This window comes from Podarcis liolepis, assembly GCF_965112155.1.
Source record: "Podarcis liolepis genome assembly, chromosome: 12".
Classification (NCBI taxonomy): domain Eukaryota; kingdom Metazoa; phylum Chordata; class Lepidosauria; order Squamata; family Lacertidae; genus Podarcis; species Podarcis liolepis.
The window spans coordinates 36,920,505-36,948,476 of NC_139563.1; the positions used below are offsets into that span (position 1 = coordinate 36,920,505).

The following is a 27,972-nucleotide window of genomic DNA, read 5'->3' on the forward strand; positions in this document are numbered from 1 at the left end:
ATATGCCACACCTTCCGGCGGAGGAACTGGAAATTGCCATCCAAGACCTGCGTTCTAGGCGACTGCCTGCTCTGAACCTCCATCCACCCGGCTCCCTATTGACTTACAAAGGACAAATGAAAATCGGGGGTGGTGGAGGTGGGGGGGGGGGACTGAAAAGCCAGAGAGATCCGAAGCAGGACAGAGCTGAGCAAAAGAATGCAGCTCTATTCTCGCCAGGGAAATTATAAAAAAGTTCATGTTCACGGTTGCCATCCACATGACCATCGGCAACCAATGGAGGAACGGAACCACTCATAAAGTTGTATTGCAAAGTTGTAAATTTTCATAAACAACAACGGATTTATGGCTCTTTCCTCCTCACTAAGAAAGAGGCAGGACTTAGAGAGGCGCCATTTTACCAGAGAGGCAAGCTCTAGATTTTTTAAAGGACCCACAGTCTGGACAATTTTTGAATTGTATTTTATAATAGGGGGAATATTAAAACTGTGCCACACGCTTTTAACAGAGCAGCAGGAAATCTGCCCTTATTCACTCACCACTCTTATTTATCTTTCCATATATATATATATATATATATATATATATATATATATATATATATATGAGAGATAGCACTCAGTTTTGCTTTAAATGAATAAAAGGGGGGCGGGGAGAAAAATTGCTCGTAGGAGAAATATTTTGGGAATATGCTATGGAAATAGGTTCTATACGTGTTATATCTTTGCTAATGGCATTGTCCTTAATTCCGTGTTCCGGGGGCTACCGTGCACCCTCCAGACGGCGCCTTAAAGAGCCTTATAGTCATTCCATTCCAGAAATTTCAGTGACTTCCTCTCCAAAGTGCGGACTATACCAGCTTATATATACCTCGCGAGATGCGTTTGAAAAACAAATCATGAATTAGTTAATTAGGACCTACTTCGAAATCAGATGTATGTTTTCCAACGAACCAGTAGACTCATCTTAAGCAAAATCTCTCTTTTATATCCCCATTATACTATGGGGAAGGAACTCTGATTGGAATCCACGAGATTTCCGCCCAAGTAATATTTGGGTTGCTTGCTGGGTGGCTAGCAGCCTGCTCGCTCATTCTCATATATAAAGTAGATCACTGTGAGAGCAGATTTTCGTGATTATATTAGCATTCATTTCCAAGTACCAGGTTGAGAGAGTTATCGTTAGTTTCTTTGGGTTGTTTTGTATATACTCGGGACTTTCGCATTTGGATGCGGGTCTGCATGTGTGCCTAGACGTGTATATAAATGTTTATATAGATATGTAACTTTTAATAATAAAAAAGAGAGGATATTTTGTCAACAAGCATTTTTTTTATTTCTGTGTAACATAAAACACATCGAACGTGGGCGATACACGACAGCACCTCCGAAGAGTATTCACGCAGACGCACACACACACACGCACTTCCCGCCCCCTTCAATTTTAACACGAGATACCTCAATGTTCACAGTGGAAAAACACATTGTAACGTACATTTTATGAATAAAGTTTAGCCAAAACTTTCAAGGCAGAATTTATTTATACAGAGTTGCCAACGTTGCTTCATGCTACAAAGTTTGCCTAACCAAGTACAGGCTTCCCAGCAGATGACATGGTATATTTATCAATGAGGTCCAAGAAAATCAGAAATGGCTCAAGCCTCCCTCGACCCAATATACAATATTCGTTCTTTGTTATGAAAATCAACGCTGCTTCCGACTTAACACATTCTGGCAATAGGGAGAAGGGAATAAGGTGGCCGAGAATAGGTATATGTGGCCGGTGCTTAAATTCACATCTTTTTTTTTTTCAATTTGTTGCTTTGTGTGTTTTTCAGTTGCATCAAGCAGAATGGTAGAAAACTCAAAAGGGAACACTAAATCGGCCTTGAGCAGAGCCGCACAAAAAGGACGCGATGAAACCGCTTTGTACAAATCCATTGCGATGGTTTAACCTCCATCAAATTCGGCCTAGCGAAGACTTGTGTGACGAAAGCTTACATTGCAGCATATTGTTTCCACTTAATAACAGCCTTAGAATAAATATATTATTATTATTATTTAAAAACTTTAAATTATACTCAACAATACCAGGCATCAAATCCTGTGGCGGACTTGGGAAGGCCTCCCATTTAAATTGTTTTCCCTTTTATACCTTATGCGCTACGCTTCAGGTCCTGCAAGGAAGGTCCGCTTTAAGTATTGTCATCTTTCCTTTTTGCATTAATAAAATACAGCATAATTTTGAAGATAGGTAGGCGGAGCTAGATAATAGGTAGTTTGGAAAATAGGTAGTACAAATCACTGCAGCTGAGTGTAGTGGTTTAGTCATTGTTTTCTCCCGCATGGAATTCGAAATTCCCCACCCACCCCCAAATCCTTCTTCAGGTTATTTTAAACAAAGAAACAACAACAAAAAATTTCAGTAACTGGGAGTACATCGATCCTCAGCGTAAATTAGGTAGTTTGAGTGTGAGCCTAATGCACTTATCCCTTAGCGATTGATTGGGACCAGTACAGTCAGGTAGTTTATTTGGAAGTTAAACTATATGCGGCTCCCCAGCGTTTTTTCCCCTTTTTCTTTTTCTTATTATGTGCAAGTTACGACACCCCCCTCCCCTCACAGATATCAGGGCGGGGAGAAAAATCTATCCGTCTATCATGTAACAAAAAATAATAACACAACAGGTCTGGACATTCACAGCCAAACTGGTCCGGGTGTTCAAGTGATAATTTTACTCTTAGTTTACACAGAGCTGTGTCTCGGATGCTCTGGGAATGCGGAAGGGCCAGTCGAGGTGAACTCACCTCTCCCCCCATCCCTTATAATTGGAATTGGCGATTGCAAGGGTCTCCTTTTTAAATAGATTTTAATTATTATTTGAAGAGAGCGTTTACAATGTCACGTGCATACAGAAGACGAGCGCTGGGCTCCAGCGAGCGAGAGCCCGGGAGAGGGGGGGGGGAGTTGTCCGTTCATTCCGCTTCCTCTTCCTCTTCTTCCTCCTCCTCCTCTACTTTCTCCACAGAGGCAGTAGCTGATGTGCTGTCGTTGGCCGCCGGGGCGCCGCTGCTGCCGCCGCCGCCGCCTCCAGCTTCTTCTTTATGTTCCTTCTTCCATTTCATGCGCCGGTTTTGAAACCAAATCTTGATCTGCCTCTCGGTCAGGCACAGGGCGTGGGCGATCTCTATCCGCCGCCGCCGGGTCAGGTAGCGGTTGAAATGGAATTCTTTCTCCAGCTCCAGAGTTTGGTAACGGGTATAGGTCTGACGCCCTCTCTTCCTATCCGGACCTGAAGAGAGGATTTGGGGAGGCCGGGGAAGAACCACCGAAGTTAGAGAACCAGGAAATAGTTTTACAACACTGGCAAACAAATGAAAAACAAATCCCTTCTATTTCCTATTCTCTCTCTCTCTCTCACACACACACACACACAAACACACGAATCCCCCCCCCATAAATAAATAAATAAATAAATATTTCGGAACAGGACAGCAACACTTCAATCTTGCTCATGCCTACTCAGAAGTAAGCTCCATTGAGTCCAGCAAGGCGTAACTTCCTGGCCAGTGGGTAGAAGCTGACCGTCCAATTCTGAGACACGTCTACTCGGAAGCAAATCCCACCGACTTCCTGCACAGTATATTAAAAACTGAAGGCTTAGCTTTCCCTCAAGTGCCCGGGGCAAAGGCGACAAACCGGGTGGGTGGAGGAATTCGGGTTTTAACCAGGTAGTTTAAATAAATAAACCCAGGCGGGGGGGAAAGAGGGCGACTGACTGAAAGCAAACTCTCTCCGGTTTGCCCGCCACATTCCAGACTCTGGCGGAAGTCAAAGCGGTGTCTGGAACTCAGGGCTCGCTTTTGCTCCCAGTTAAAAGAGCAGGTCTTCCTGTCCTCCCGCAAAATTAACTGCAGGTTCGGGTTTGCATCGCTCCAATAACCCATTTCTTTATTGACATGCCTACCACTGACCGTCTATATTTCTTGCGGAAGGTGGGTCAGATTAATAATAGGGAATCAAACGTTCTCGCTCACTCCAAAAGAGAAAGCTCCATTTCCCCCCCATATTTTTTTCCCTCTCTCTCTGATACGTCCCCCACCCCAGTCCGCACCCCCGGCTCTTCTCTCACTCAGCATTACTCCCCCCCCCGCTCCTTCGCCAGTGCGGGCGAGGAGAAGCGAGTCTCTCCCCCTGCCAGTCTCGGGGCACCTTCGCCATCACCCTTCCCATATTTCCCTAGGGCCCCGACCAAAAATTCAACCCAACGCTCCCATTCCATATCAGGGGAGGGAAAGAGAAAGAGGGAGAGAGAGTTAAATAAATTTACGAGGCTAGAACCCATTAATTGGGCAATAAAAAGTTTTATGAGACTCATTTACATACAATGCCACGGGCTTTCTGCGCAATGGCGCCGCTTGCTCTAATTAAAAGCAGGCAGGCAGGGCAGGCGCGCGCGCGCTCCTTGCGTGGAAGTTGCCCCCGCACCCGCGTGGAAGTTGCCATTCGCCTGCTTGGCAGCGCTTTCAATCCAACGCCCCCCCCCCCTCAGCCCGGCCTTCCCCGCCCGCATCTCGGTTTTGTCCCCCACCCCCCACCCCCCTTCCTTCCTTCCTTCCTTCCTCCCCCATACCTGAAGATCTCATCCAGGGGTATATCCGGAAATTACTCTCCGCCTGGCTGTGCAGGTTGCTGTCCTCCGCTTTGTCACAGCTGGGTTTGGTTAAGTCATTGCAAAGGACGGGAATGTTCTGATCAAAAGAGGAGCAATGCAGGTTGTAGGCATCGGAGCCCAGGCTGTATCCGGAAGAGAACGGGCTTTGATATATGGTGCTGTTCACGTTGTACAAGGCAGGCATGGAGGAGGTGAACGCGCTAGCGCCTGGTCCATAGCCGCTTCTCTGCGAGTTGGTAGCAAAGGAGCAAGACGTGGGCTCCGCATTTTGGAAGAGAGAAGCAGCCCCCGTCGTATATTTGCTAAAAAGAGCGTTCACATAATACGAAGAACTCATAATTTTGACCGGTGATTTGTGGTCCGGTAGGCTTCCGTGTCGGTTTTACGAGGTAGCGTGATATATGATAACATTACACCCCCAGATTTACACCAAACCCCATTTTCTTTTGGACTGAGCTGCCTCCACCACGTGACCAGTCATATGACCCCATCCTCCAATCTCCTCCTGCATCACAGGTGGTATAGATCAGGGTGGCTCACAAGGTCCTATGATGGAAGGGGAAGAGGATCGAGCCGACGCCTGGCCGATTCGAAGGCGAGGGGGAGACTTGGCCGCTCGGGCAGCTCCAACGGGGCCCGGGTTCCCGGAGAGGCTCCGGATAAAGCCGAGGGAGCGCCGAGATCAGCCCCGAGGCAGAGGGAGCTAGAATAAGAAACGTCAACCCAGTGTTTTGAAATACACATTTCCCTCTTTGCATCTTTATTCTCTCTGCCCCTTTTCTCCTTGTCTTTTCTTTTTTTAAGGGGAGGAAAAGGCATTTCTGTTCTTCTCCTGCATATACCCCACTCCTCAGCCATATTTCCTGCAGAGCTGGAAATAAACCACAAACACAACTCTGAGTTTCCATGTATATTTCCTGTTTGTTTTTCTTGTTTCTTATCTCTCTCCGCCTTTCAGCTCTTCCATATTCCGAAAGGGAAGGGATAGAACTGCGGGAGGGAAAGCACATTAAAAAAAAAATACAAAGGCAAGGTGCCCATAAAAATACCCCCATAGTAAAAACCACCACCACCATTATGCAGGATGTGTTATCTGCCTCTGTCTATCTCAAGTGTGTGTGTGTGTGTGTGTGTGTGTGTGTGTGTGTGTATGAATGAACTCATTTGGCAAATCCTTCTGTATCCTGCTCACATTTATTTTTCCTCAGGAAAGGAAAGAATGAAATATTTATATGAGAGGCTTCCCAATTTGCTCGCAGATTTATTAAGATATTGACAGACATATTCGGCTAATCGCTGCTGGCGAGATGAGTGAAGGGTTGCTAAATACGTGTTCTATCATCTCTCTCTCCCTCTTTTGCCAAATTCTCTTCCTCAGCAACAAAACACAAATAGAGAAAAAGCACAGCATATCTGAGGGAGGACGGGTGGGTATCTTTCCTAAAAAGAAAGAGGAGGAGGAGGAGGAGGAGGAGGAGGAGGAGAAGAAGAAGAAGAAGAAGAAGAAGAAGAAGAAGAAGAAGAAGAAGAAGAAGAAGAAGAAGAAGAGGAAGAAGGCATGTGTCTACTTTTGCCTGTTCCTTTTACTCCAGGAAGGTTTATATCCAGGAGGGAGTTTTGTTTTGTTTTGTTTTTGTTTTTCGGTGATAATGCAGCCGGTCTGCCTTTACTGGTGCGGATTTCTTCTATGCATTAGCATGCATATTTCAGCCACTCCCCCCCCCAAAAAAATGATACAGTGGGAAATAAAATAAAAACAAACGGACTTTCAGCACCTCTTATTTTAAAAAAAAAAATCGAAGAGACTTGGGATGCGGACTCAGGTTTCTTTGTTTCATCCTGGCTTCTTCTTTCTCCTCCCCCGCCCCGGGGTAAATAAATACCTACCTCTGACTTTATGTGGTGGTGTTGGTGGTGACGAGAGCGGTGGCATGTGTCTGTGTGTCCGTCCCAGATCTCGGATAAGGCAGCTCCTTAATTTCTAAACACTCGGCCCCCACTAAGCAATAAGAGGACACGCCATTGAGGATGTTGCGCCCTACCCTTCCTTTAAAACGGATCGTAAAACTAGTTTCCTTCCCTCAGACGGGGGAGTTTTGGTAAAGACAGCTTTTACTGCCCTGCTATATTGCACACCATAAACTGGAAGGAGGACAATGAGATTGCCCCGGAAATTCTCCCTTTAGATTATAGAGTTTGGTATCCTGTGTGTACAAAGAGGTTCTCACCAGTTTAAAATTATGCCTGGCCCATATTTCGCAGGGACCCTTCAGAGGGGCACATTTTGGCAACCCATGGGAGGGAAGGGGGGGAGGGCTCAGCTAAGGGGCCTGAGGAGGCCCGGGTGCAACAGGGGCTGGAGAGAGGTGTTGGTGTACAGTTTTGGAAAGGAAGAACATTATTATCATGAACTCGTCTTCACAATCAGTGATATGGACTGGAGCCGGTCCTGGGCGCGGAGACCGCCCTTCGAGGTTTACTTTGCTATTCCTAGGAGAGAACAGTCTGGTTGCATCGACAGACGTCTTTGGTTTTCATTCCGCCAAGATCGGTCAAGGCACCAAGATGGCTGTCAAACCCAAAGGAAGAAAATGTGTGTGTTGGGGGGGGAGAGAGAGAGGCGTGTGATGCAAGATTGAGGGGCTACAATAATAATAATACCCCCTTAAAAAATAACCTTGAAATTTTAAGAAAGAAAGAAAAGCCTCCTGAGAAAAATAAAAGAGGACTAAGAAGTTAGAAGGGAAGGCGAAAGAAAACCTGCCAAAGACGACGAGCCAGATCAAAGAAGCGGAATTAGACGGCATTCTGCCAATAAATTGCTCCTCTGGTGACAACGCAGCCAAGATGCCAGAAGAAAGCAGCAGCAAACAGAACCGACAGTCTAGACTTGGGTATTGATAAGAGCAAGACAGAATTTTATCGATGAGTCTTTAAAGGACACCGTTAAGTGCAACTAGCTTTGAGGCCGAGGTCTGGGAGGATCAAACCGCACACTGCTTTCTTAGACGTGTGTGTGTGTCTCAGTTCTGCTGGGATTATATAAATATATTTTAAAATCGCGTTTGCCTAAAGTCACTTCTTGGAAACGCTGCTTAGACGCTTCTTAAACGCTGAGAAGACCATCTCTCTCACACACACACCCGTTGTCCACGGCCTACCCTCCAGGAAATAGGGCGTTTTATAATAAAGTCTCAGGACTAACCCTCGCTAAACGGAATGTCCCTTCGCAATGAGCTCCGAATCACCTCCAAAGTATAGACTTCCAGTATAAATAGCAAAAAAGAGGGGGGAAATGATTATTCACTTCTAAGCCATGTTTCCTGGACATATTACCGGTACATGAATGCGGAAATTTAATGGTGTCCAGTTTTCGAAGATGCCTCTATTCTCCATCCCACTTAAAAATAAAAATAAAAGATACTTTGGAATGGATACTGCTTAACTATTTAAAGCTTTCCCTAGGTCACTCATTCCATCCAAAGTGCCCTCTCCGCCCCCTTTAAAAAATTGTAACCTGGAAACTGCTGCTTTCTAGGTTTCTCTAAACAAACCTCGTTTAAAAACTACCTCCACCCACAGAATAAAAAGTTAAAAAATAACGAGGATGATTTAAAAACACACACACCAACTGGTCATTCTGCAGGGTGGTTTATTTTGGGATCAAGCAAAGAATTTTCTGCAATTTGGACTTGAGGTATTATACCGCTCTTTCAGCTGCTTTCTTCCTCCTTTCTTCCCTCCATTGATCACCCATTGTCCAAATTACTTGCAAAAAATGTATATATTTGTGTTTGCATTTCACTGTAGCTGAAGCCATTGAGGACAAGCTACATTAAAAGTACACACGAGACAATAAGAATTAACATTAAAAGCTGCCATGACCAGTCCTTCGTTCATATAAACGACATTTTCTACTGGGGATTTGTATGAAGTAGAGTATATGTAAGTTCCATCCTAAATAAATGCACAATAAATTTCCAGTCTTTTTTAGGAATCCTCCTGGATTCCCACTAAGGAATTACAATGAAATACCTTTGATAATCACATTTAGTGGGAAACGTTTGACTGCTAAACGTTCTTTTTCTTTTTTTGCAGGGAAAAAAGACGCAAACTTAAAGCATTTCCCCAATAATGTTGTCTTTCTTGGCTCTTAATTTCGGTACAGTAGACACACATTTGTGGTTTAATTGTCTTATTTATTCACAAACATCGAGTCCATTCATCTATCTTCCGTATGTATGTTTGTGTATATGGCTCAATTACTAATCGATGGAGCCGTAGAATTCAGAAGTGAAGGAGAGGTGTATATATATATATATATATATACACACACACACACACACACACACACACACACACACACACACACAATATATACAATATATACTATATATACATAAACATACACACACACACACACATATATATATATGAGAAAGAGTAAATAAAATGCCGTAAGAGTTCCAGCCTAGATTCGTACAGGCATCTTAGTCATGCGGTGTGTTAGAACTGTTATCATCTGCACTGCATAATTAAACCGGGTCCCACAGAGATGAAATTGCTTAAGAAAGCGAGCGGGAGCCTTTAACTGCCTCCAAGACATCTGGTGAAGGAATTCAGTGGCCGGTAAATAATTTTCAAATTAAATTTTGTTGCCAAGCCACCAACTTAGAGCCTCTGCTTTGGCCCGGCGAAAAGAACGTTGTTTCGGAAAGATTCTGGCCCAGAGCAGAATGGAGCCAAAGGGAGGGATCTTTGGCTGAATAAGAGATTAAGATGGAGCCATCCATGTTCAGCATCTCAAAAGCTCGCCCATTGCATTGTGAAAACTCTTTGCTCCTAATAAATACTTTTTTAAGAAAATTGATCGGAGCATTTTTTTAAAAAATAAAATAAAAAAACCCACGTCTAACTGTGTGTTGTTGTTCTTTTTAAATACACACTGAGCATGTTTCTTTAACAACTCCGCCGCGTTTCAGTCACCAGCATCCGCATTCCAAGCGCTTTGAGATTCCCGGCTATAAAAATTGCTTATGCGGCCTCAGTATAGCGTAGTGCAGTCCTATACAGGTCTACTCTGAAGTAAGAAGCCTTGCTGCATTCACTGGGGCAGATTCCCAGGTAGATTGCCTAAGCCATGAATGGGTTAATACAAACGATTATATTGTGTGAGAATATCTGCTTTGACTTTGTGCATTATATATCTTTACATTATATATCCGTTATGCATTTTCATTAGTCGATTACAATATACACGGGGTGTTTAACCCAAATGCATCTGTATAAGCTTAAACTGTTAAATATAGTCTCACTGTACATGTGTTTGATACGTGCACTCAGGCGCACGACATATTATTTGCTCTTACTGCGGTCAAATTAGCAGTATTCTTGAAGCAGGCTTCAAGCTGAGAGGGGAAAATATCAATCTGTACAGAACTGGCATGATAATACTAATACTAATACTAATAGTTATAGACGGAGAACTTTACCATTGCAGTTATTGACTTTTAAGAGTATTAAATATGGAAACACGAAATACTGAAGCATTAAGGTATTCCTTTTAGAAGTGGGGACATATATAACATCGCCTTTTGTTAATATCAAATCAGGAGTTTCAAAACCGCATATGCTGCTCCGAGGAAGTCGACATTTTAGAATTTTTTCCATTGGCTTCATGGCGGAAATCGCCCTTGTTTTCGTGGAACAACACTGCCATCTGCTGTTCCGTCCTGGTAACCGCAAGCAATAAAATAGGTGCAGGAATCTGGCGAACGTGTAAACATAGCTGATATCTACCCCTGCAAACGCTTCGGTAATCTACTTTGCCATGCAGTAGCAATTATAGAAAAGGTTCCAGCGGTATATTCATTAAAGATAAACGTTCACCTTACAGCCTACATTTCAGAGGGGAAAGGGCTAATAAAAACGAGCTATTTCCGCAGAGCCGCTTTATCTAAAACAGCCAGACAAAACAAATGAAAGGGCTTTTGTAGAAAATCTTAATTGTGGCTGGACAGTTGTAAACTCATTAAGGGCCGAATTCCAGACAGTTTGCAGACCTGCCATTTATTACGCACTTCCAATGCGGATTCTTTGAAGTCCCCACTGTCTGCAACAACAGAGGGCGTCGCAACATCCCAAACCACTGGGACAGGCATTAATTAGAACTCCCCCCCCCCTTGTTTTTGCAGACAAGAACTGTTTCGCTTTGTGTTAATTTAATGCAATTTACCAGAGATTTCTTTATTTTAAAAAATTAAAATTAAAAAGGCCAACAAAACTCCAAGTGATTTCCCCTGCTTCTCTAAACCTTCGAACATTTTCAAAGCCTGAGACACTGAAGGTTCTTGCCTTCAGCCCTGCAGCATTTTACACCCCATAAACGGTTACAGCCGTCATTTTCTTTTATGGCACACTATGGCTCTGAATTTTCTTAACAGCTTCTTCAGCTAAGACTTGTTAGCTGGAAGTGTGCGGGCTTGTTTGTGCCTTTAAAATAAACTCTTCTGCAATGAGCTACAGAGGAGTCCCTGTTTGGTCTTGTGCACAACTCTGCTCTAACTGGTATATTTTTTTATGGGGGAGGATAATAATTTCAGAGCGGAGAGCCGAGCCTGCCCGAGGCACGCCTAAACTCCCAACGCGTCAGAATTCCTTTTTTTCTTCATGCGTTTGGACTGCCCACCCCCACTCCATCGCCTGCATGTATTCGTTAAAGTGTTGGTTAATCTCCATCACCAACACCCCTTTGCCAACCAGCCCGATTTTCTAACCTGAACTTTATAAACAACGACCAAAAAACCTTTCTAGCGTCCCTTGTTGCCCGATAAGCCTCCATCTTTGGCTGCGTCAAATGCGGTGTGTTGATTTCGCGGGCGAGAATGCACGGAGGACACAGAAAGCAGCTGGAATGGGTTTTACATTGGGAATGCTTTCTCTATGAAGAGACATGGATGAAATTTCATACTCTATGGATTATTTGCTTCTGGAAGCCAAGCTGTTTTTTTTAAAAAAAATGAGAGTTGAAAGGGGGGCGGGTACTGACTAGATTATTCCTGCAAAAGGTCACCGAAATTTTGTCCTGCTGCTTTGGTTTATGTTTATCAATTCCATTATTTATTATTATTATTATTATTATTATTATTATTATTATTATTATTATTATTATTATTATTATTATTATTTCACAGCATCTTAACTAATTAAAGACACCCACACTAGTTACTATCCTTAGTTTCCAGTTCAGGGTTCTTTGCAATCGTTGGGTAGCCTGGGCGCAACGTGCCTGGCCGAGTTACTCCACTGTCTTCTTCTCCCAGATTCCACTCGCGTTTTCGTTTGGGAGAAGGATTTGCCATGTGAACCATAACTGCTTGGAAGTTAAGTTCCATCAAAATGAGTGGGTCTTCCTTTTGAGTAACCGTGTTAAAGGACCAGTGTTAGGATTTTGATTGCTCTCCAAAGGTAAAGATGGGCAGGTTTTGCCTTCTTAATAATCTTAAAAACAGCACAATATATTTTTTTAAAAGAATCAATATATATTTTATTTAGCAAAAAGTTAAATATCATTCTGGACACAACTATTTGGTCAGTAGGCCATGAGGTAACTATTGCAAAATATACAGTGTAGCTTCTGCATAAACATAAAGTCCAGGACTTTTTATTTTTTATGTTAATAATCGATACAAATCTACAATAACCAAAAGGTAGGTTTTTTTAGAGTGTATAATTTATTATCAATAAAATTAAACTTCATTACAATAAGAATCAATTAAATTCGATTAAACTCAAAACGTAAACCATAGGTAGTTACCTTCTTTTTCACATATAGGTATAGCTCCGTTATCTCAAAATTGCTCACGGGTGCAAAAACAAGATCCAAGCTAGCCTGATTATTAAGGGTTTCTTTCTTTAATATATAGATTATGATATATACAACTGACGAAGACTGTACTATATATATATAGATAGATAGATCGATCAGGTGTGCATACGAAAATGACTTGCTTCAAAAGAACTGGGGGGTCCACAAGTCCTTGGCTATCCCAGATCATGCCCCCCACTTTTGTGTTTAAAAGCTGGGATAGAAAGAGAGCGAACGAATTGGTTCCCCCCGGTACAATCCAAGGTTCACTGTCTAATAATGATACAGAAAAAAGGACTCCTTACACTACCGAGCTATACTCTATGCAACCTTTATAATAAACAACCTGAGTTCAAATTGAATCCTAGCTTACACAATCACATCTGGTACAGCACCCAAGCACAAAAAATTGAGTCACAAATATAATTACCACAATAAAACACAGTGTTCAAGTATTAGAGCAGACCTCTCTCTGCCGCGCAAAGAGCAAATAAAATTAACTACGTCGACTAACCTATACAGTCTGTAAAGAATTGTGCATTAAAAAGGTAGTTTCTTTCTTTCTTTCTTTTTTTCTTTCTTTCTTTCGTGAAGGACAGGTAGATTTAGACAAGCCAACAGATCAGCCTTCCGAGTTTAATGCCCCCCTTTCCTTTCCTATGATTAGAAAATGATAAATCTGGGTACCTCCATAATAGCACCGGAGCACAGCCATATCTCCCTGCACGCTGGCGAGATACATTCAAGAGCTGAATTGGCCAAGGACAAAACAACAGCAACAACCCCAGGGGGGTGGGAAACCCCAAATAATATTAATAATAATAATAATAATAATAACAACAACACATGAGGCCTGGACACAGTCTCGGGGTATGCTGGGAACAGAAGAGGGGAGGATTGTGTTGCGTTGCGCTGGAAGGGGAGATTTTTGCTGTTTGAAACGTGATTAAACCTGGAAGCCGAGCATCATTCATCCTTCGCTCGGTCTTTGTTGATTTTCTTCATTTTCATCCTCCGGTTCTGAAACCAGATTTTCACTTGTCTCTCGGTTAAATTCAGGAGCCGGGCCACTTCGTACCGTCGGTCCCTGGTGAGATACATGTTGAACAAAAACTCTTTCTCCAGTTCCAGCGTCTGGTGCTTGGTGTAAGGGCACCGTTTTTTCCGAGTGGATCTCGCGTGCAACCAATTCGCGGCCGGGTTGTCTGCAAGGAAAACGACGCCAAAGAGGGTTAAGTTGGCGAAGGACAGAACCCCGCACCAACACCCCCCCCCCGGTACTGCTATTATGACTGCATCTCCACCCCATAGGCACACAAACAGCACCTCCTCCCACCCCCCACCCCCCAAGCCACCACCTTCCTTTTGAAGAGCATGGATGCCCTGATATTGGTGGTTTACGACATTCCTTTCCTTTGGACAGACATACAGGATGGGGTCAGACACAATGGACTCCAAACTGAGACACATGGAAAAGGTCACGTAGAATTACGCGTAGTAAAAAAAGAAAAAGAAAAAGGGAGGGGGGAACCCCACTGGCCACCGCCTCACTTCTTCATAGTGTTTATATAGGGTGTGATTTCAAAGCCTGGCTTTGCTGCTTAGCCTCCTCTCAGCCAAGCCCCCTGATTTCTCTCTGTCCTCTCCCCCTCCGGGAAAAAAAATATAGGACCGGTGCACAACCCCTGAGAATAAGTGTCTTACGGAAAATGTTTCACTTTCCAGTTCTGACCTTCTATTATATAACCACTGGACGCTTTCAAGGAGATAAGGGAACACACCCACCCGGCCCTCTCTTCGGGCGAAGCCTGGCTTGCTTAGGTAGGAAAACACCCACTCACACATTTGCATTTGGCATTATTTGCCGTGCCTGCACTATTGATCCGCTAGCTCAGTTCTAAAGGCAAGCGAAGGTGTTAGCAACAAGCAAAGGATTGGAATAAACAGTCGCCAAAGAGAGTGCTAAAATGAAGTTAGAGAAAACACACACACACACATGCACAGTTGTCGTTCTTGGCTTTCCTAGCTCAGTCGTCACAAAGGGATCAGATTCACATCCAATGTTTTGTTTTTCCTCGCCTCTCCCAAGTAACTTGGGTTGTGCGCGACCACCACCCTCTCACGCCGCCCCCCCTTACACCGCCCGGCTCTCTCCTCCCATCCCCCCCCCCAATGTGGCTTTGTAGCTGAAGCGTGCGCCCAGGAAAACACGCTGGTGACGCGCCCCTGCACACTGTTGCGACAGGGAGGTCATGCTGGACTTTGCTGGCACCTTGACGCTGAGAAACACACACAGACCTAGCTGGCTGCATAGACCTACAAAGCCTACAAAGACTGTGGCACCAAATATATACATACACGCGTATATGCATGCGCAACCATCTTCCCGTTTTACGCACACAATTCTACACACAGAGAGATAGAGAGAAGCTCAGTGGTGCCGCTGGACGTTCTTCTATGACCACAGAAGCCCCCACCCAGTCACCCACCCAGCAGCCATTGCCGCATAGCTCGCGGTAGACGGTGGCTCTCGACACCCAGCCCCCTACCCACCCGCCCACCCTCCTCCCGCCCAAGCCCAGGCGGATGGCACTTACTTGGGTCGATCTGGGGCTTGTCTCCGTTCGCCTCGCTCTCGCCATTGTTTTCCGAGAACGCGCCGTCGTTGCCTTGCTTATCCCTATCAGCTGGAGGAGAACCACAAGCATAGTCAGTCAGAGAGAGCGCGTGCGTGTCAAAGGTGGTACAGTCACCCCTCCTGGCCGTGAGCGGTTCAGGTTTAATGCCGTAATGCCTGCTGGCCGGCAAGCCCGGGAAAGACAAGGAGCCCGGCATGGGCTCCAGCCACGAGCGCATGTACCTGCCGTCGGGCGCTGCCATTGGTGCCTGGTGATGCACGTACGGGTGGTACACGGTGGGCACATTGTTAGCGCTCGGCGGGTGCACGGCGTTCCAGGAAGTGCTGAAGACGGAGGTTTTCGACTGAAAGCTGCACGGGGTGAACTCGGGGTGGTCTCCAAGGGTCGCCTGCCTGGCCGGCTGACCTAGAGAAGCCGAGCCATAGCGGGACTGCACCAGCTCCTCGCTGTCGTGGATGAGGAAAGAGTCCACGTAGTAGTTGCTGAGCGTCCCCGAAGAAGACATAGCCATCCAAGCCAAGCCCCAGCCCCAGTGCAAAAAAAGGAGAGGCAAGACCTGGCGAAATTATGAAACTGCAGATTTCATGTAACAACTTGGTCCTCACGAAGAAGTACAGTCACCTAATAAGTTGAAGGCTGCCTGTCAGCCCATTGGCTGCCTCGCGTCACATGGCCGGGCAGCAGAACAATAAAGTATAAATCAGTCCGCAGGCTATTAATGGGTCAGTGTTTTCCCGTCATCATTTTTATAGCAAAGCCATATGTTTTTATGCAAAGGGATAGACGACTTGTAAGGCAATATTTGTTTTAATTGTGGCTGATCGAGATTAAAAGATCAGAATTTTGGGTATGGCCACCTTTCTAAAGCGGACTATTTTATATCATAATTAATCATCCCATCAATGGTCCGTGTTCCTTGCAAAAAAAAAAAAAAAAAAAGCCAAGTCTCTCTCTCTCACACACACACACACACATACACACACACATACTCACTCACTCACGCTCACACACACACAAAGACAGGCTACCCTCCTTGTGATCGGAGACCTTCACATAAAATTATACAATAATTGAAGCAATAAAAAAGCAAAATAACATTGGCGGCATACTGTATTTAAATATATATTTATTATATTTCATAAGGAGTTATTGTTTCGGGAGCCACGGGGTTGTTATTAAGTCAGTAACTACGAGCATATTCATTTGCATCGCTGTGTTTCACAGCAGTAAAAATTTACGAGTGCCTGGAAAGGTTAAATTATACTATTGTGTTTAGTTTGGGAACTCACTGTAAATAATACTGTGCCGTTGAGTTCAGAGCTAACTGGGGCTGGCAGGGAAAAGTCAAATCCAACACGATTCCCCTTTCCAAAAGGGAATCTGCCCACCGCCGAACAGAGCAGGAGGATAACTGGGGCTGGGGGAGAGAGATCTCAAATCGATATCGAAATTTGCATCTTTATCTGCACCTCCGATCTAAGAGTCCTCGGACCCACAGCCAGGAATCCCTCACTGTGGAATCGGACCCACAACTAGGAATCCAAAACACCCACCTCCTGGCTCCTCAGTAATCTCTTTCTCTTCTCTCTCCCTCCCCTCGCCCCCAGCACAGCCCCCGAAATAATTCCAGCAGCAGAATAAGGCAAGGAACCGCAGACACATTTAAATTCTGCCACAAATACTAGCTTAACGTGCAGGTGTGGGAGACAATTACCCTTCTTGCTGTTTTTCTTTTAAATAATATTGTGACATTTTATCAAGAAGTTGTTTGATGCCCTGTTCTTTGATGCAGGTTTGACAACTAGATAACCTTTATATTTTATTTTATTTTATTTTATTTTGGTAAAAGGAAGAGACCAAGTCAAGAGGAGGAATGCAGAAGAGAACTTTTATGCGGGAGAAAAACTGAGCGGACACATCCCCCTCGATCAAGTTGACTGCAGCGGGATCCACGGCCACTGGGCATTTTATCCCTTCTGTCTCTCTCTCTCTCTCTCTCTCTGAAGTGTAACTACACATTCTGTCAAGAACCGGATAAAGCACAGCTATGTTGGAGACTGTGAGTGTGTGAGACTGTGTGTCTGTCTGTGGGTGGGGAAGGAATACACACACACACACACACACACACACACACACACACACTATACACACACTACACTACACACACACACACACACACACACACACACACACACACACACTTCATGACGATTAATTCCTAAGCATGCATGAAAGCAAAATAGGAGCAAAAATCCTGTCTGTCGCCTGCCTTTAAAGGGGCACCCTCTTTCGCCCTTGCATTTTTATGCAGTATCCCCGCTGGCGGATCGCATTCCCGAGCCGTCGGATTTGAGGTGCAAATAGTTATTTACTCTCTGGCACGTTCTTATATGGCTTCTGTAAGCGGCGGAGGGTTACCGCCGTCTAGGAAAAACAAGGAGAAGGTGATACGGTCTCAGATCAAGTCCAGTGTTGTGGATTAAAGTTATGACTAAATGGTGGATTGTCGGTGACATTTGCATTCATTGTCTTTCTCCGGAGGATTCCTAAACGTCTTCCCCCCCCTATTTATTTATTTCTCTTTCTTTCTTTCTTTTTTTCTTTCTTTCTTTGGAAAGAAATGCTGTGTTCTGCTACTGGGAGGATGGGGAAGAGAATAAGGATCTCTGTATTTTTATTTTATTATTTTATTTTTTTTAACTCTTCGTCAGGCTAGAGACGGGGCAAATAGCAAGGAAACCGCGTGCTAATGAAATTCGTCTGTGAATATTGTGAGCGCAAAAAGTGTGGTTCTCATTAGCTTTACATCACGTCAGCGTTCTTTTCCCCTTTCATACTTCTCCAATAGCTGAGTCTTGAGAAAAACTTAAATTAGCAGTCAGTTCTCTTTTTTTGACATAAGGTCCCGAGATTACAAGAAACAATTAATATTTCACAGATCCTCAGCAGAAACAATTTCGCAGGGGCGTTGCTGGAAATCTCTTCCCATGCCTCAACAAAGCCATTTCTTAAAAAAAAAAAAAAGTAGACAAATGTCTTCCTATGTAATTACAGCTAAAGTATGTGATCGCCTTAGTGCGATATCCTCAACAGGAGAGAGGAGGAAAATATTATTATTAGTCGGTTTCTCTCCTGGAAAGACGGAAGTCTTACGTCATTTTTGTTTAAAATCGAGAGTCAGCTGTTGTGAAATATGCTGGCAGAACTTCCTTCCTCCTCGAAGGAGAAAAATAATCTTAACAGCAGGATTCCTAAATGTTTTTATGACTTTTTGGGGTTTCGGAGGCGGTAGTGACTTTTCATTCCGGATTAAGCCTTTGAGAGTGGGAAACAACGGGAATGATCCAGCTGCAATCCCCGGCACGTACTACAGAGTAAGTCCCATTAAAGCTGAGTGGGACTTACTTCTGGGTAAAATTGCAGTCTAAGACTGCAGTCTCTTTACCCAGTTACCTAGAAGCGCCATTGAACTCAGTGGGACTTACTTTTGAGTAGACATGTAGAAATTTGAAATGTAAGGCTCGCGTTACAATAAAGGGATAAACATTTCAGAGTTCCCTTAAAAAAGCTGGCTGCTGAACCATTAAAATTAAAGAATTTAAAGATGATTTGTTACATTCACCTTCGAAATGATAGAAAAGGATAAATACAAAGTACTTCGCCATTTTCTTCATTTGGTGCACATATTGTATTTTCAGTATCAACAGGAATCTTTTTTTAATAGCTCGGCTTTGTAGCACCTATAGCTGACTTCCATTTAGCGACAAATAATATGAAAATGGAGAAAGCCTCCTCATTAGCCGAATTCCTGCTTACTTTGAACTGTTAATTAGCTCCAATGAAATAGGCTTCGGGTTGGAATAAGGCGGCTACCAGTCTTTGGACATTACCCTGAACACATAAATTTGGGACTTACTCCCGAGTAAGTGTGTGCAGAACGGTAGCCGTGACATATAAACAACCCATATACACTGTCTCGCCCATTTCGGGAAATTTTCGCCCAGGTTAAAAATGTTATACTGATCTCAACAGTATTTATTTCAAGTTAGTGTGCATATATGGTCGCAGCTTCAGAGTTTTAATAACTATATCTGGTTACACACACACACACACACACACACACACACACACGCATTATTAGGTTTTAACCCTTGAATCTACCTACCAGACAGATCAAAGGAAAAATAAAAACGCCGTTTAAGGGTTATAACTGTGTGCTCGCACTTTATTTACTTATTTTACACAGAGTCTGAAGTAATCAGTATGTTCCTAAACATATCTAAGCAATATAATTGACTAATGTTTCTCTCTCTCCTCCCCCCACATATATTCCACCCCCTTCTCCCTCTCATTCATGCAAACATATATATGTGTGTACACACAGAGACATATAGAGATTTCTCTTTTTAAAAAGAAAGAAAGAAAGAAAGAAAGAAAGAAAGAAAGAAAGAAAGAAAAGTAGTCCTAATAGGATTTGGATAATATTCTGTAGGAGGTAATGTATTGCGCACTGATATGGAGAATTCCGGGTTCTTGGGTTTGTCTGTTTTGTTGTGTTTTTAGCTTTTAAATAAGCTTTGCTTGAGATAAGTGACCAAACAATCATAGAATGATTCAGAAGAAGCACAGACTTCATACAGAAGGCTGGCCATGGTAGCTGCTTGCATACAGCAGGGCCTTCTTTCTGTATTCATGTGGTGGGAACATGTACGTCCTCTAGATCCAAGCCGTAGGCACGTGCATTCGTGCAAACACAGACACATACATAACCACACAATGTCCATATTATAAGCAGCAATGCCCCCGAAGCACTTATCGTGTGAACTTGCCATTTAAATTATTCAACCGTGGCAAAGGCTCCCCCCAAAATTGACGGGACGGTGTGTGTTTGTGGGAGGCAGAATTAAACAAATCTGATTTCTCCAGCCTTTTTAATTGTTCTCTGAAAGGTTCGGAAAGTTGAAGGGTGGAGGAGGGGGAAAAAAAGAATATAAAGGATATTCCCGTGCGTTTCCCAATACCCACGCACCCGTACCCACCGCAGGACATGGAAGGGAGAGGTCTTGTTCATTTACAATAGCTGTAAACAATGTGTGTATCCGGTGTAAACAAGGCGCTGCAGCTCCTTCGCCTCTCGCTGGGCTGCTGCGCATAAAAGGCAAAGCGACAGCACAGCGCAGCCTCGAGCCCAAGCGAGGTCGCTGTTGCTTATTCCCCCTCATTGGAATGCAGGCGCCCGGACACACTCCAATAATGATCGTAACCGAGGCCTTGTGAGCTACGGAGAAATCCTTGGGGTCCCCCCTCCCGAGTTTTCCTGCCCCCCCGGGCTCCCTCTTTCCGCCCCTTATGCCCTTAGGGTCTGCATTCCCTGCAGACATTGGAAGGACTGTTCTAGCTTCGGGGTGGGGGGAGAAACAGCGGAGAGAAAACAGTGATTCTGAAGGCCACCACTGTAAGTAAAGGGAGAGCAAGGGCTGTGTGTGTGTGTGTGTGTGTGTGTGTGTGTGTGTGTGTGTGTTTGCGCAAACGGGCCGGCGGCGAGACCTCATAACACAATATAGCTCAATAAAATATAATGAGATAGAACCAGTAAGCAGGGATGGAAATTGCTACCAGATTCTCTCTCTTTACAGCGGAGTAACTGAAACACACCCAATACATAGGGAGGAAAAGACCAGGACAACAGACATTTTTGCGAATAATGCGAATAATATCACCAGCAACAGCAGCAACAATAATCAAAGTATCCATTAATACGGATTAGACAATAAAATCTGGACATTCCTAAACTGGCAGAGTGCACCTGACCTTGAAGGAAACCTGCATGAGAAAACCCGAAGACAACCGATCCTAGCTAAGCTTGAAGGTCTCCTCCAACAGCGCCTTGAAACATTTCCCCCCTCTTCCAACTTGGCTGAAATGGATTAATTGAGGCGGCCGGAAAGGCGCGGGGTTTTTCGGCGCGCAGAAGGCAAACCAATGGCATTGGGACTTAACGCCTGCCGAGGAAAGGTAGCTTGCCAGATTTCTTCGGTAAAAGGCGGTATTATTAGTATTGTATCGCTATTGCTACGGAAGGACTCCGGCGCTTATTCTTATTCTTATTAGACCCGGTTGATGATTTCAAACTGAAGTAATTAAGGCAGTTTCGTGCTGTAGAGAGAGATTGAGATCCAGCCCCAACAACATGAAACTACCTAAACCACCGACCAGTTCTCAGGCTCCTAATTAAGAGGGCTCCCCACTGCCGCTTTCCTTAGGAAACAGGATCCCGCTTCGAATAAATATGGAGAGACCAATGCCCAAAAGAAACAGATTCCGAGCGGGTGGGGTGGGGAAAGCCCCCTCCCCCAAAAAAAACCGAACAGCAACAAGACCTCACCCTTCCCACCGCTCCCCTCCGCCCTCTCCACCAAAGTCTCCATCTCCGTCTACAAACTTTCCACATTCTTGTGTGTTTTTTAAAAAAATGAAGTCCTTTCTCTTCTTCTGGACCCGCCAAATCATTAGAAACGCCTTTGTGCCCACTCTGTAGTCACTCCGTTTAATCTTACTCTCCACGTTCCATCATAGTTCTCTAACTTAGCCACGGATCGAATTAGGTATGATGCCTTTTTAAAATGCAACTTAGAGAAGGGGGCAGCGGGGCCAGGGAGGCCTCGAGAGGCAAGAATCCTTGTATACATAGGCTATCGAAGACGATCAAGATGCGCGGGTTCAAAGTCTGGAAAAAGAAATGGCTACACAGCCCTTTCAGGCTCCCATCACCACCGCCTCCACTCCCCCCCCCTTCCAATCTCCCCCTCTCTCTTCCCTCCCCACCCGATCCGCCTTTGTCTGGATTCTGGAGCTGATCAACGTGCAATGATACAGAACCTTAATACCAAAACACTCTCCGCTTCAGCGCATCCGCAAGCAGGCAGGTAGCGAAGGGAGGAATAAACATGGCGGAAAAGCTGATCGATCAAGGCTCAAGATCCTCGTTCCCACGTGCTCACCTTTTCAGAATCGCCTTTTTGTGTATGTGGGGGGCATCTAGGTTTTCCTCTGGAGTTGAAAAGAGCTGCTCCGAGCGTCTAAGTAGGGTAGTTTTGTTTGGTTTAAAATAAAAATAAAAAATAATAATAATAGTGGATCCTTCCTCGTGAGTTAACCACCGACTTATTTTAATAAAATAATAAATAAATAAAGAGAAGCCCAAGTCCTCTAACTTCGCAAACAAGCAGCCCTTGGCTTCCTCTGCCTGTGCAGCCCCTCAGTCAACTAAAACCACTCGTCCAAGACAGCAACAATCCAGATATACTAGCAAGTCATAAAACTGAACAAAAGCCGACAAACCTTACAGCACCATTGCTATATGGCCCAGACAAATTACGACCGTCTAGGTAATATTTAAATAGATTCCTAAAGTAATTGCAGGGGGCTCGGGCAAACTATTCCTGTTGTAAAAGTTCTTGGAGATCTGAAAGTAGGACCATGAGAATAAACAGTCACAAACGAGGTATTTTTTTTTTTTTAAAAAAGAGGGTGGTTCATTCCATGCCTTTTATTCTTCTTCCAAGAGAAACATAAACAGCATCTCCATTTTGTCCTGTGTTTTTCTTTTTTTTTTGTTTTGCTTTACTTCCACGCAGGGCAGCATTACAATTCATTGGTTTTAAGGTAAGGAGGGGATGGACGAGAGATAGAGCTAACATCGAGAATAACGCTATAGAATGCTTTGCTTGCAACAGTATCGGCATTTTAATAATATTAATAATATTAATATTAATAGACATTTATACATATTCTGTATTCATAGATATTTTTTTCTTTTTTAAAAAAATCTTCTCTTTGCACTACACGCTTGACCTTTTCAACGCATGTAACTTCACAGTATCAAGGAAACCAGGGGGGAAACTTTCACCTCCCTTGCTGTCTCCCACAGTCAAGTCAGGGGGAAAATTCATCTGGTGGTCCAATATACATAGAATAACACACCTCTCCGTGGACAAAGTCGTTTCTCCTCTCCAAAGCGGGGAGATTTCTTCCTTCCTTCCTTTCATGTGCTTGCCAAGCGTAACTAGCGGTAACCCAAAGGTATCCAAAGCAAAAACTACCTCAAGTCATTACCTACAACCAGAAAGTGTAAGATTTTAGCCAATAAAGCAGACAAAGACTTTCCTCTCTCCTTTTGGGGGGGAGGGGGAGGAGGAGGGGGAAGAGGTCTCATTTTCGTGGCAATTAAAAAAGTTGTAATATTAAATATGGATTTTTGGGTACGCGGGGGATTGGGCACAAACATATAAGTGCGCCAGCCTTGGCTCCTGACACCATATTCTATAACCTGATTTTATCTGGATCGGCTAGACGCATGCTTCCTATTAAGCAGCGGCGTGGCCAGATTTTAATTATTCAAAACCATCCTCGGCTCAGATCCAAAACACCAGCTACCATTACAGTGGGGTGGGAAGTTGCCTTCAGTCTTATTTGGCTCAATTTTCTGAAAATGGAGTTTGGGAGAAGGGTGTTGAGAAGGGGGGGGACAATAGGCATCTAGGGTTCTGAAAACCATTCCCCCCCCCCCTCAGCGTCAGACTTTCCAGACCGGGCATTGACTGAGAGCAGCAGCGGACATGGATGGGGTAGTGTGCATTAGTTATGGCTTCATCCCAACGAAATCAATTACCAAGAGGCCATGGAGAGGCTGAGGATGTAATTGAAAGGCTCGGACGCACACAGGTGCGAGTAGCTAGAGGCTTAGGGGGTGGGGAGGAGACCCGTGGGTGGGGGGGGGGGTGGAACCGTCCTAGCTGTTCAGACCATCAAGATGCGTGTCTAGGGTTCATCAGGAGAAATTGAAGTTGGCTGTGAGCTCCCGGATTCGATTCTCCCTGTTCATTTTCTTCAGTTTCATCCTGCGGTTCTGAAACCAGATTTTGACTTGTCTGTCTGTTAGGTGGACTGTGCGGCTGATCTCTAGGCGACGCTCACGAGTCAGGTACATGTTGAACAGAAACTCCTTTTCCAGCTCGAGAGTTTGGTGCTTGGTGTAAGGGCATCGCTTCTTCCTGCCACTTTTTGCGGTGAGCCAACTGGCTGCGTTCTCTCCTTTGGAATTGCCTAGTTTTAAGGGGGGGAAATAAGGGGAAAAAAGGGAAGGTTACCAGAACGACACCAGGAAAACTTGGGCGGCGTAGCGGGGCTGGGCTGGGGGACGCTTCCGTACTTAGTACCGAATATAAATTTGAGAAGGGCACTCTGGCCTTCCTTCAGGGTTCGGGTCCCTCTTAAATTGGGAGCCCCAAAGGAGAGCGAGCATTGCAACACACTCCCTGACTTTGCCGCATCTCGCTGGTCTGAGAGACCGGATCGCTTTTGGAGTTGACACCGATGCGCACAAATGCCTTTGGCAGTGGCGTCTTGCAGGGTTTTGCCTCTGCTTCAGTCCTGGCCGTTTGTTCTCAAAACACTCGTTGCGAGACCGCCCCCTGCTCCCTCCCCTAAATCCAGATTATTTGGAAATGTGGTCGACGCTGCCGAAGCGCTCGATTAAAAAAAGAAGAAGCCCTGGGTGGCTGTTTTTTTATTGGGGGGTGGGGTCGTTTTCGAATTGTTATGCCTAATATTTCTGGCGAATGAGGGCTGCAATCCCATCTAAACTACTCCGCACACCCTTCCATAGCATGTTCGCTCAGAAGTAAGTCCCACTGTGTTCAGTGCGGCTTACTCCCCGGTAAGCAGGTATAGGAATGTTGCGTTACTGAGAATCAAGCCCGTTCAATTCAGTGGTGCAGCAAACAAGCAAGCAAGCATAGGAACGGGCTGTGCGTTTCCAAATTCAAATTAAATCTAAACCGTTGGGCAGTTTAGCGCTGAGATGGTTCCTACAAGCACACAGTGATGATGTACGCTTTTTTTTTAAAAGCACATATGCATTTCTCTTTATTTTTTGGAAGTACATGTAGCTGGAGGTGGGATTGGGGCGGGAAACCCAACTCTCTCTGTGTGCATTTAGGTAACGATATGCATATGCATATATGTGTGCGCACACGTAACATGCTTCATTGCATCCTGTTTCAGAATTGTGGGAGAAACAACAACGGTAAGCTTACCCTGCGGAGTTCCCGGTTTTATTTTCTTATCATTATTATTTTATTATTCCCTTTAATGGCATAATGAAATAGAAAATTCTTCTGCAAAAGCCACTCGCCATCCCCGCGCGTTGAAATGAATGACTGAGCACCGACCAGGAACTCTGGCATTCTTGTACAGCTCCCATTCATTCCAATGACCCTGCGTATATTTCAACACAGAAGCCTTGTGGCGCTCTGGAGAGCCTCTCGCAGCGCAGTCTCCAGCAGTCTAATTTGATAGTGCTTCGTAGAAGAGAATTTTAACCCAGCTGCCTTTTTTTTTTTTAAGGCATCCAGGATCGTAAACTAGAACTTAGCCTGTTAATGGGCTTATTTATTGGCGCTGGCCCCTTGCTTACTTTGGACGCTTTACAAACATCTATGTTATCTCTGCAGTCACCTCAGCATCACTTGAGGCGAGGAAATACAGAGCTGTATTTATCTCTTTTTCCTTTTCTTCCTATTTTGTCTCTTTTCAAGCCCTTTGCCTTTAGGATTTTACCCATACTCAGCTTTTCTTTTCTTTTTGCATGGCTCATAAACTCGAAGGGGTGGATATATCAATATTTATTTATTTATTTATCTTTACAGCATCCCAGCGTCCAAATATGAATGGCAGCTCAGCTAAGCCGCTCTATGAATGGCCATTTTGGCCAGCGAAGTGGGCTTCCAGTATTCTGGGAGATTCTCACCCCCTTATCGCATCCCACCCCTCCTGGTTTTTGTGGCAACGGGGCCGGCTGCCGTGCGCGGGGGCGGGGGAGCTAGGCGGGTAGAGAGTAGTGCATTTATTTATTTTATTTTATTGCTTACCTAGCGTTTCCTTCTCTGGAGAGGGCTTGCTGTTCTCTGAAGGAGCCGGGGAGAGTTCTTCGGGGGCCGAAGAGGAAGCTTGCCCTTCTTCCTCACCCCTTTGGGCCACGCAAGCCAAGGTGCTGGGTGGGGATGAATCCTCGCTGTCTTTCCTCCCCGGATCCGGCGGTGGGACTGCAGGAGTCAACGCTGGCGGAGTTTCAAAGCGCACTTGAGGTTGCGGGGCGAACTGGGAAGGAACCACCATCTGCCCCGGATGGTGCTGCTGCTGCTGCTGTTGGTGATGATGTTGATGGTGGTGGTTGCTGTTGTTGCTGTAGCTGCTGCCATTGCTGCTGCCGCTGCTCTTGCTGGTGCCGTAGGCTTGAGACAAGCGGAAGTAGCCTGGGACGGGCACCCCGGCGGCTGTCACGTTGTTCATGGAGCAGACCTCCGAGCTCAGCCTTGGGAAAACGGACAAGTCGGTGGCCGCCGCCTCTTTGGTGCCCTTCTCGGCGTCATAGAGGCAGTAGGAGCTCTCCTCTTTGATGTTGGGAGCGAAGGAGCAGGAGGTCGCCTGCGGGCTCTCGTGCTCTTCCAGGCGGCAGGACCTGGGGGGATCTAACCAGACTTCCATCCCTGACATGTAGGCGTGAGAAGCCGGCGCCACGCTTGGAGAAGGGCCTTCATTGCGTTTGCTCAGGACCGGGAAAAGCCCGTAGCTTTGCAGCCCATAGGACAGATCGGACGCCTGTGGCAGGTAGACACCGCTGTTGTTGGGATAGTAGCCGCCGCCTCCTCCGCCTCCTCCTCCTCCAACTCCTCCGCCGCCCCCGCCTCCGCCTCCTCCGCCTTCCCCTCTGCTTGAGGCTGAGCTGATCAAGGAGTCCACCAAAAAAGAGTTTGCAGCGGGGCTCTCCGAGCATGCCATGGCCGTGGTGGAATAATTTGGCGAAGAGAGCAGATAGCCCTTTCTGGCTGACATTTCTTGTGCAAAACATGCTGGATATGATTAGAGATACCCCCGCGCCACGGCGAGTGCGTGCAGCCAATGGAATCCCAGCCCTCGCCAGCAACCCCTCCCCGTTTGGTTTCGTAGGCAATGAGCTGCTCTCAGGTCCACTGCTGAATTTTATATATGTGTGTGTGTGTGTATGTGTGTGTGTGTAATCGATGGTGCCACATAGCTGCCCTTGCCTAGGTACCCGGGGTACAATTGATGTTGCCACATATAGGCTGTCTTTTGCCTGCGTGTGAGCAAAGGAGGGGGAAAGGCGCGCGTGGGCTCTCGCGCACACGGAGGAGAAAGGGGAGACAAACAATAGAAAACAATTTGCCCCGATTTTAATGCAACCCATAATTTAGCCAGGCTTCCTCTTTAAGTATATGCGCTAATATAAAATTGCAAAGGAGCATATTAAGCGTTCAGGTCGTAAAGCGAGCTGTAAGTGAACCTTTCAACATCCCAACTCCTCTCTCTCTTTCTGCCACCTCGCCACCAACATTCCCCCCTCCTCCTTTTGCTCTCCCAATCCCATCTCATACAGCCCATGGCTGTGATGAAATTATTAAAACCTCAGTATTTATTGTCAAGCCCTGGGACATGCTTTTGCTTACCTATTTTTAGTGGCGGTGATTATGGCATCACGGGCCACTGGAAGTTCTAAACCAATCTGACCTCCTCACTAGCACTGAAGGTTTACGGACATCATAAAGTCACCCAGTGTCTCCTCAAGATGACAACGACACTAATGAAGAAAATTCTCAAGCCTGACTCCCATCTTTGAATATTGGCCTATACGTGTTTTACGCGGAAGCAAGTCCCACTGTGTTCAGTGTGGGATGGGTGGGTTTACTTTCAGCTAAGTGTACATATAGAAA

At 45.1% G+C, this 27,972-nt stretch overlaps 3 protein-coding genes across 3 annotated transcripts; all 3 read right to left on the reverse strand.

Moving 5' to 3' along the window:
• Nucleotides 1-1,311: 1,311 nt before the first annotated feature.
• HOXA7 (homeobox A7) lies at nucleotides 1,312-5,236 on the reverse strand. The gene is made up of 2 exons (XM_083469003.1): nucleotides 4,634-5,236; nucleotides 1,312-3,292 (listed from the first exon to the last, which is right to left on the reverse strand). The coding sequence occupies exons 1-2, from the start codon at nucleotides 5,010-5,012 to the stop codon at nucleotides 2,976-2,978; spliced, it is 696 nt and encodes a 231-aa protein (XP_083325129.1). The 5' UTR covers nucleotides 5,013-5,236; the 3' UTR covers nucleotides 1,312-2,975.
• A 6,959-nt stretch (nucleotides 5,237-12,195) lies between these two features.
• On the reverse strand, nucleotides 12,196-15,781 carry HOXA9 (homeobox A9). Its single transcript, XM_083469000.1, has 2 exons — nucleotides 15,140-15,781; nucleotides 12,196-13,747 (listed from the first exon to the last, which is right to left on the reverse strand). Exons 1-2 carry the CDS (start codon nucleotides 15,690-15,692, stop codon nucleotides 13,509-13,511), a joined length of 792 nt encoding a protein of 263 aa, XP_083325126.1. The 5' UTR covers nucleotides 15,693-15,781; the 3' UTR covers nucleotides 12,196-13,508.
• Nucleotides 15,782-22,780: 6,999 nt separating this feature from the next.
• On the reverse strand, nucleotides 22,781-27,917 carry HOXA10 (homeobox A10). Its single transcript, XM_083468995.1, has 2 exons — nucleotides 26,113-27,917; nucleotides 22,781-24,286 (listed from the first exon to the last, which is right to left on the reverse strand). The coding sequence occupies exons 1-2, from the start codon at nucleotides 27,074-27,076 to the stop codon at nucleotides 24,012-24,014; spliced, it is 1,239 nt and encodes a 412-aa protein (XP_083325121.1). The 5' UTR covers nucleotides 27,077-27,917; the 3' UTR covers nucleotides 22,781-24,011.
• Between the last annotated feature and the right edge of the window lie 55 nt (nucleotides 27,918-27,972).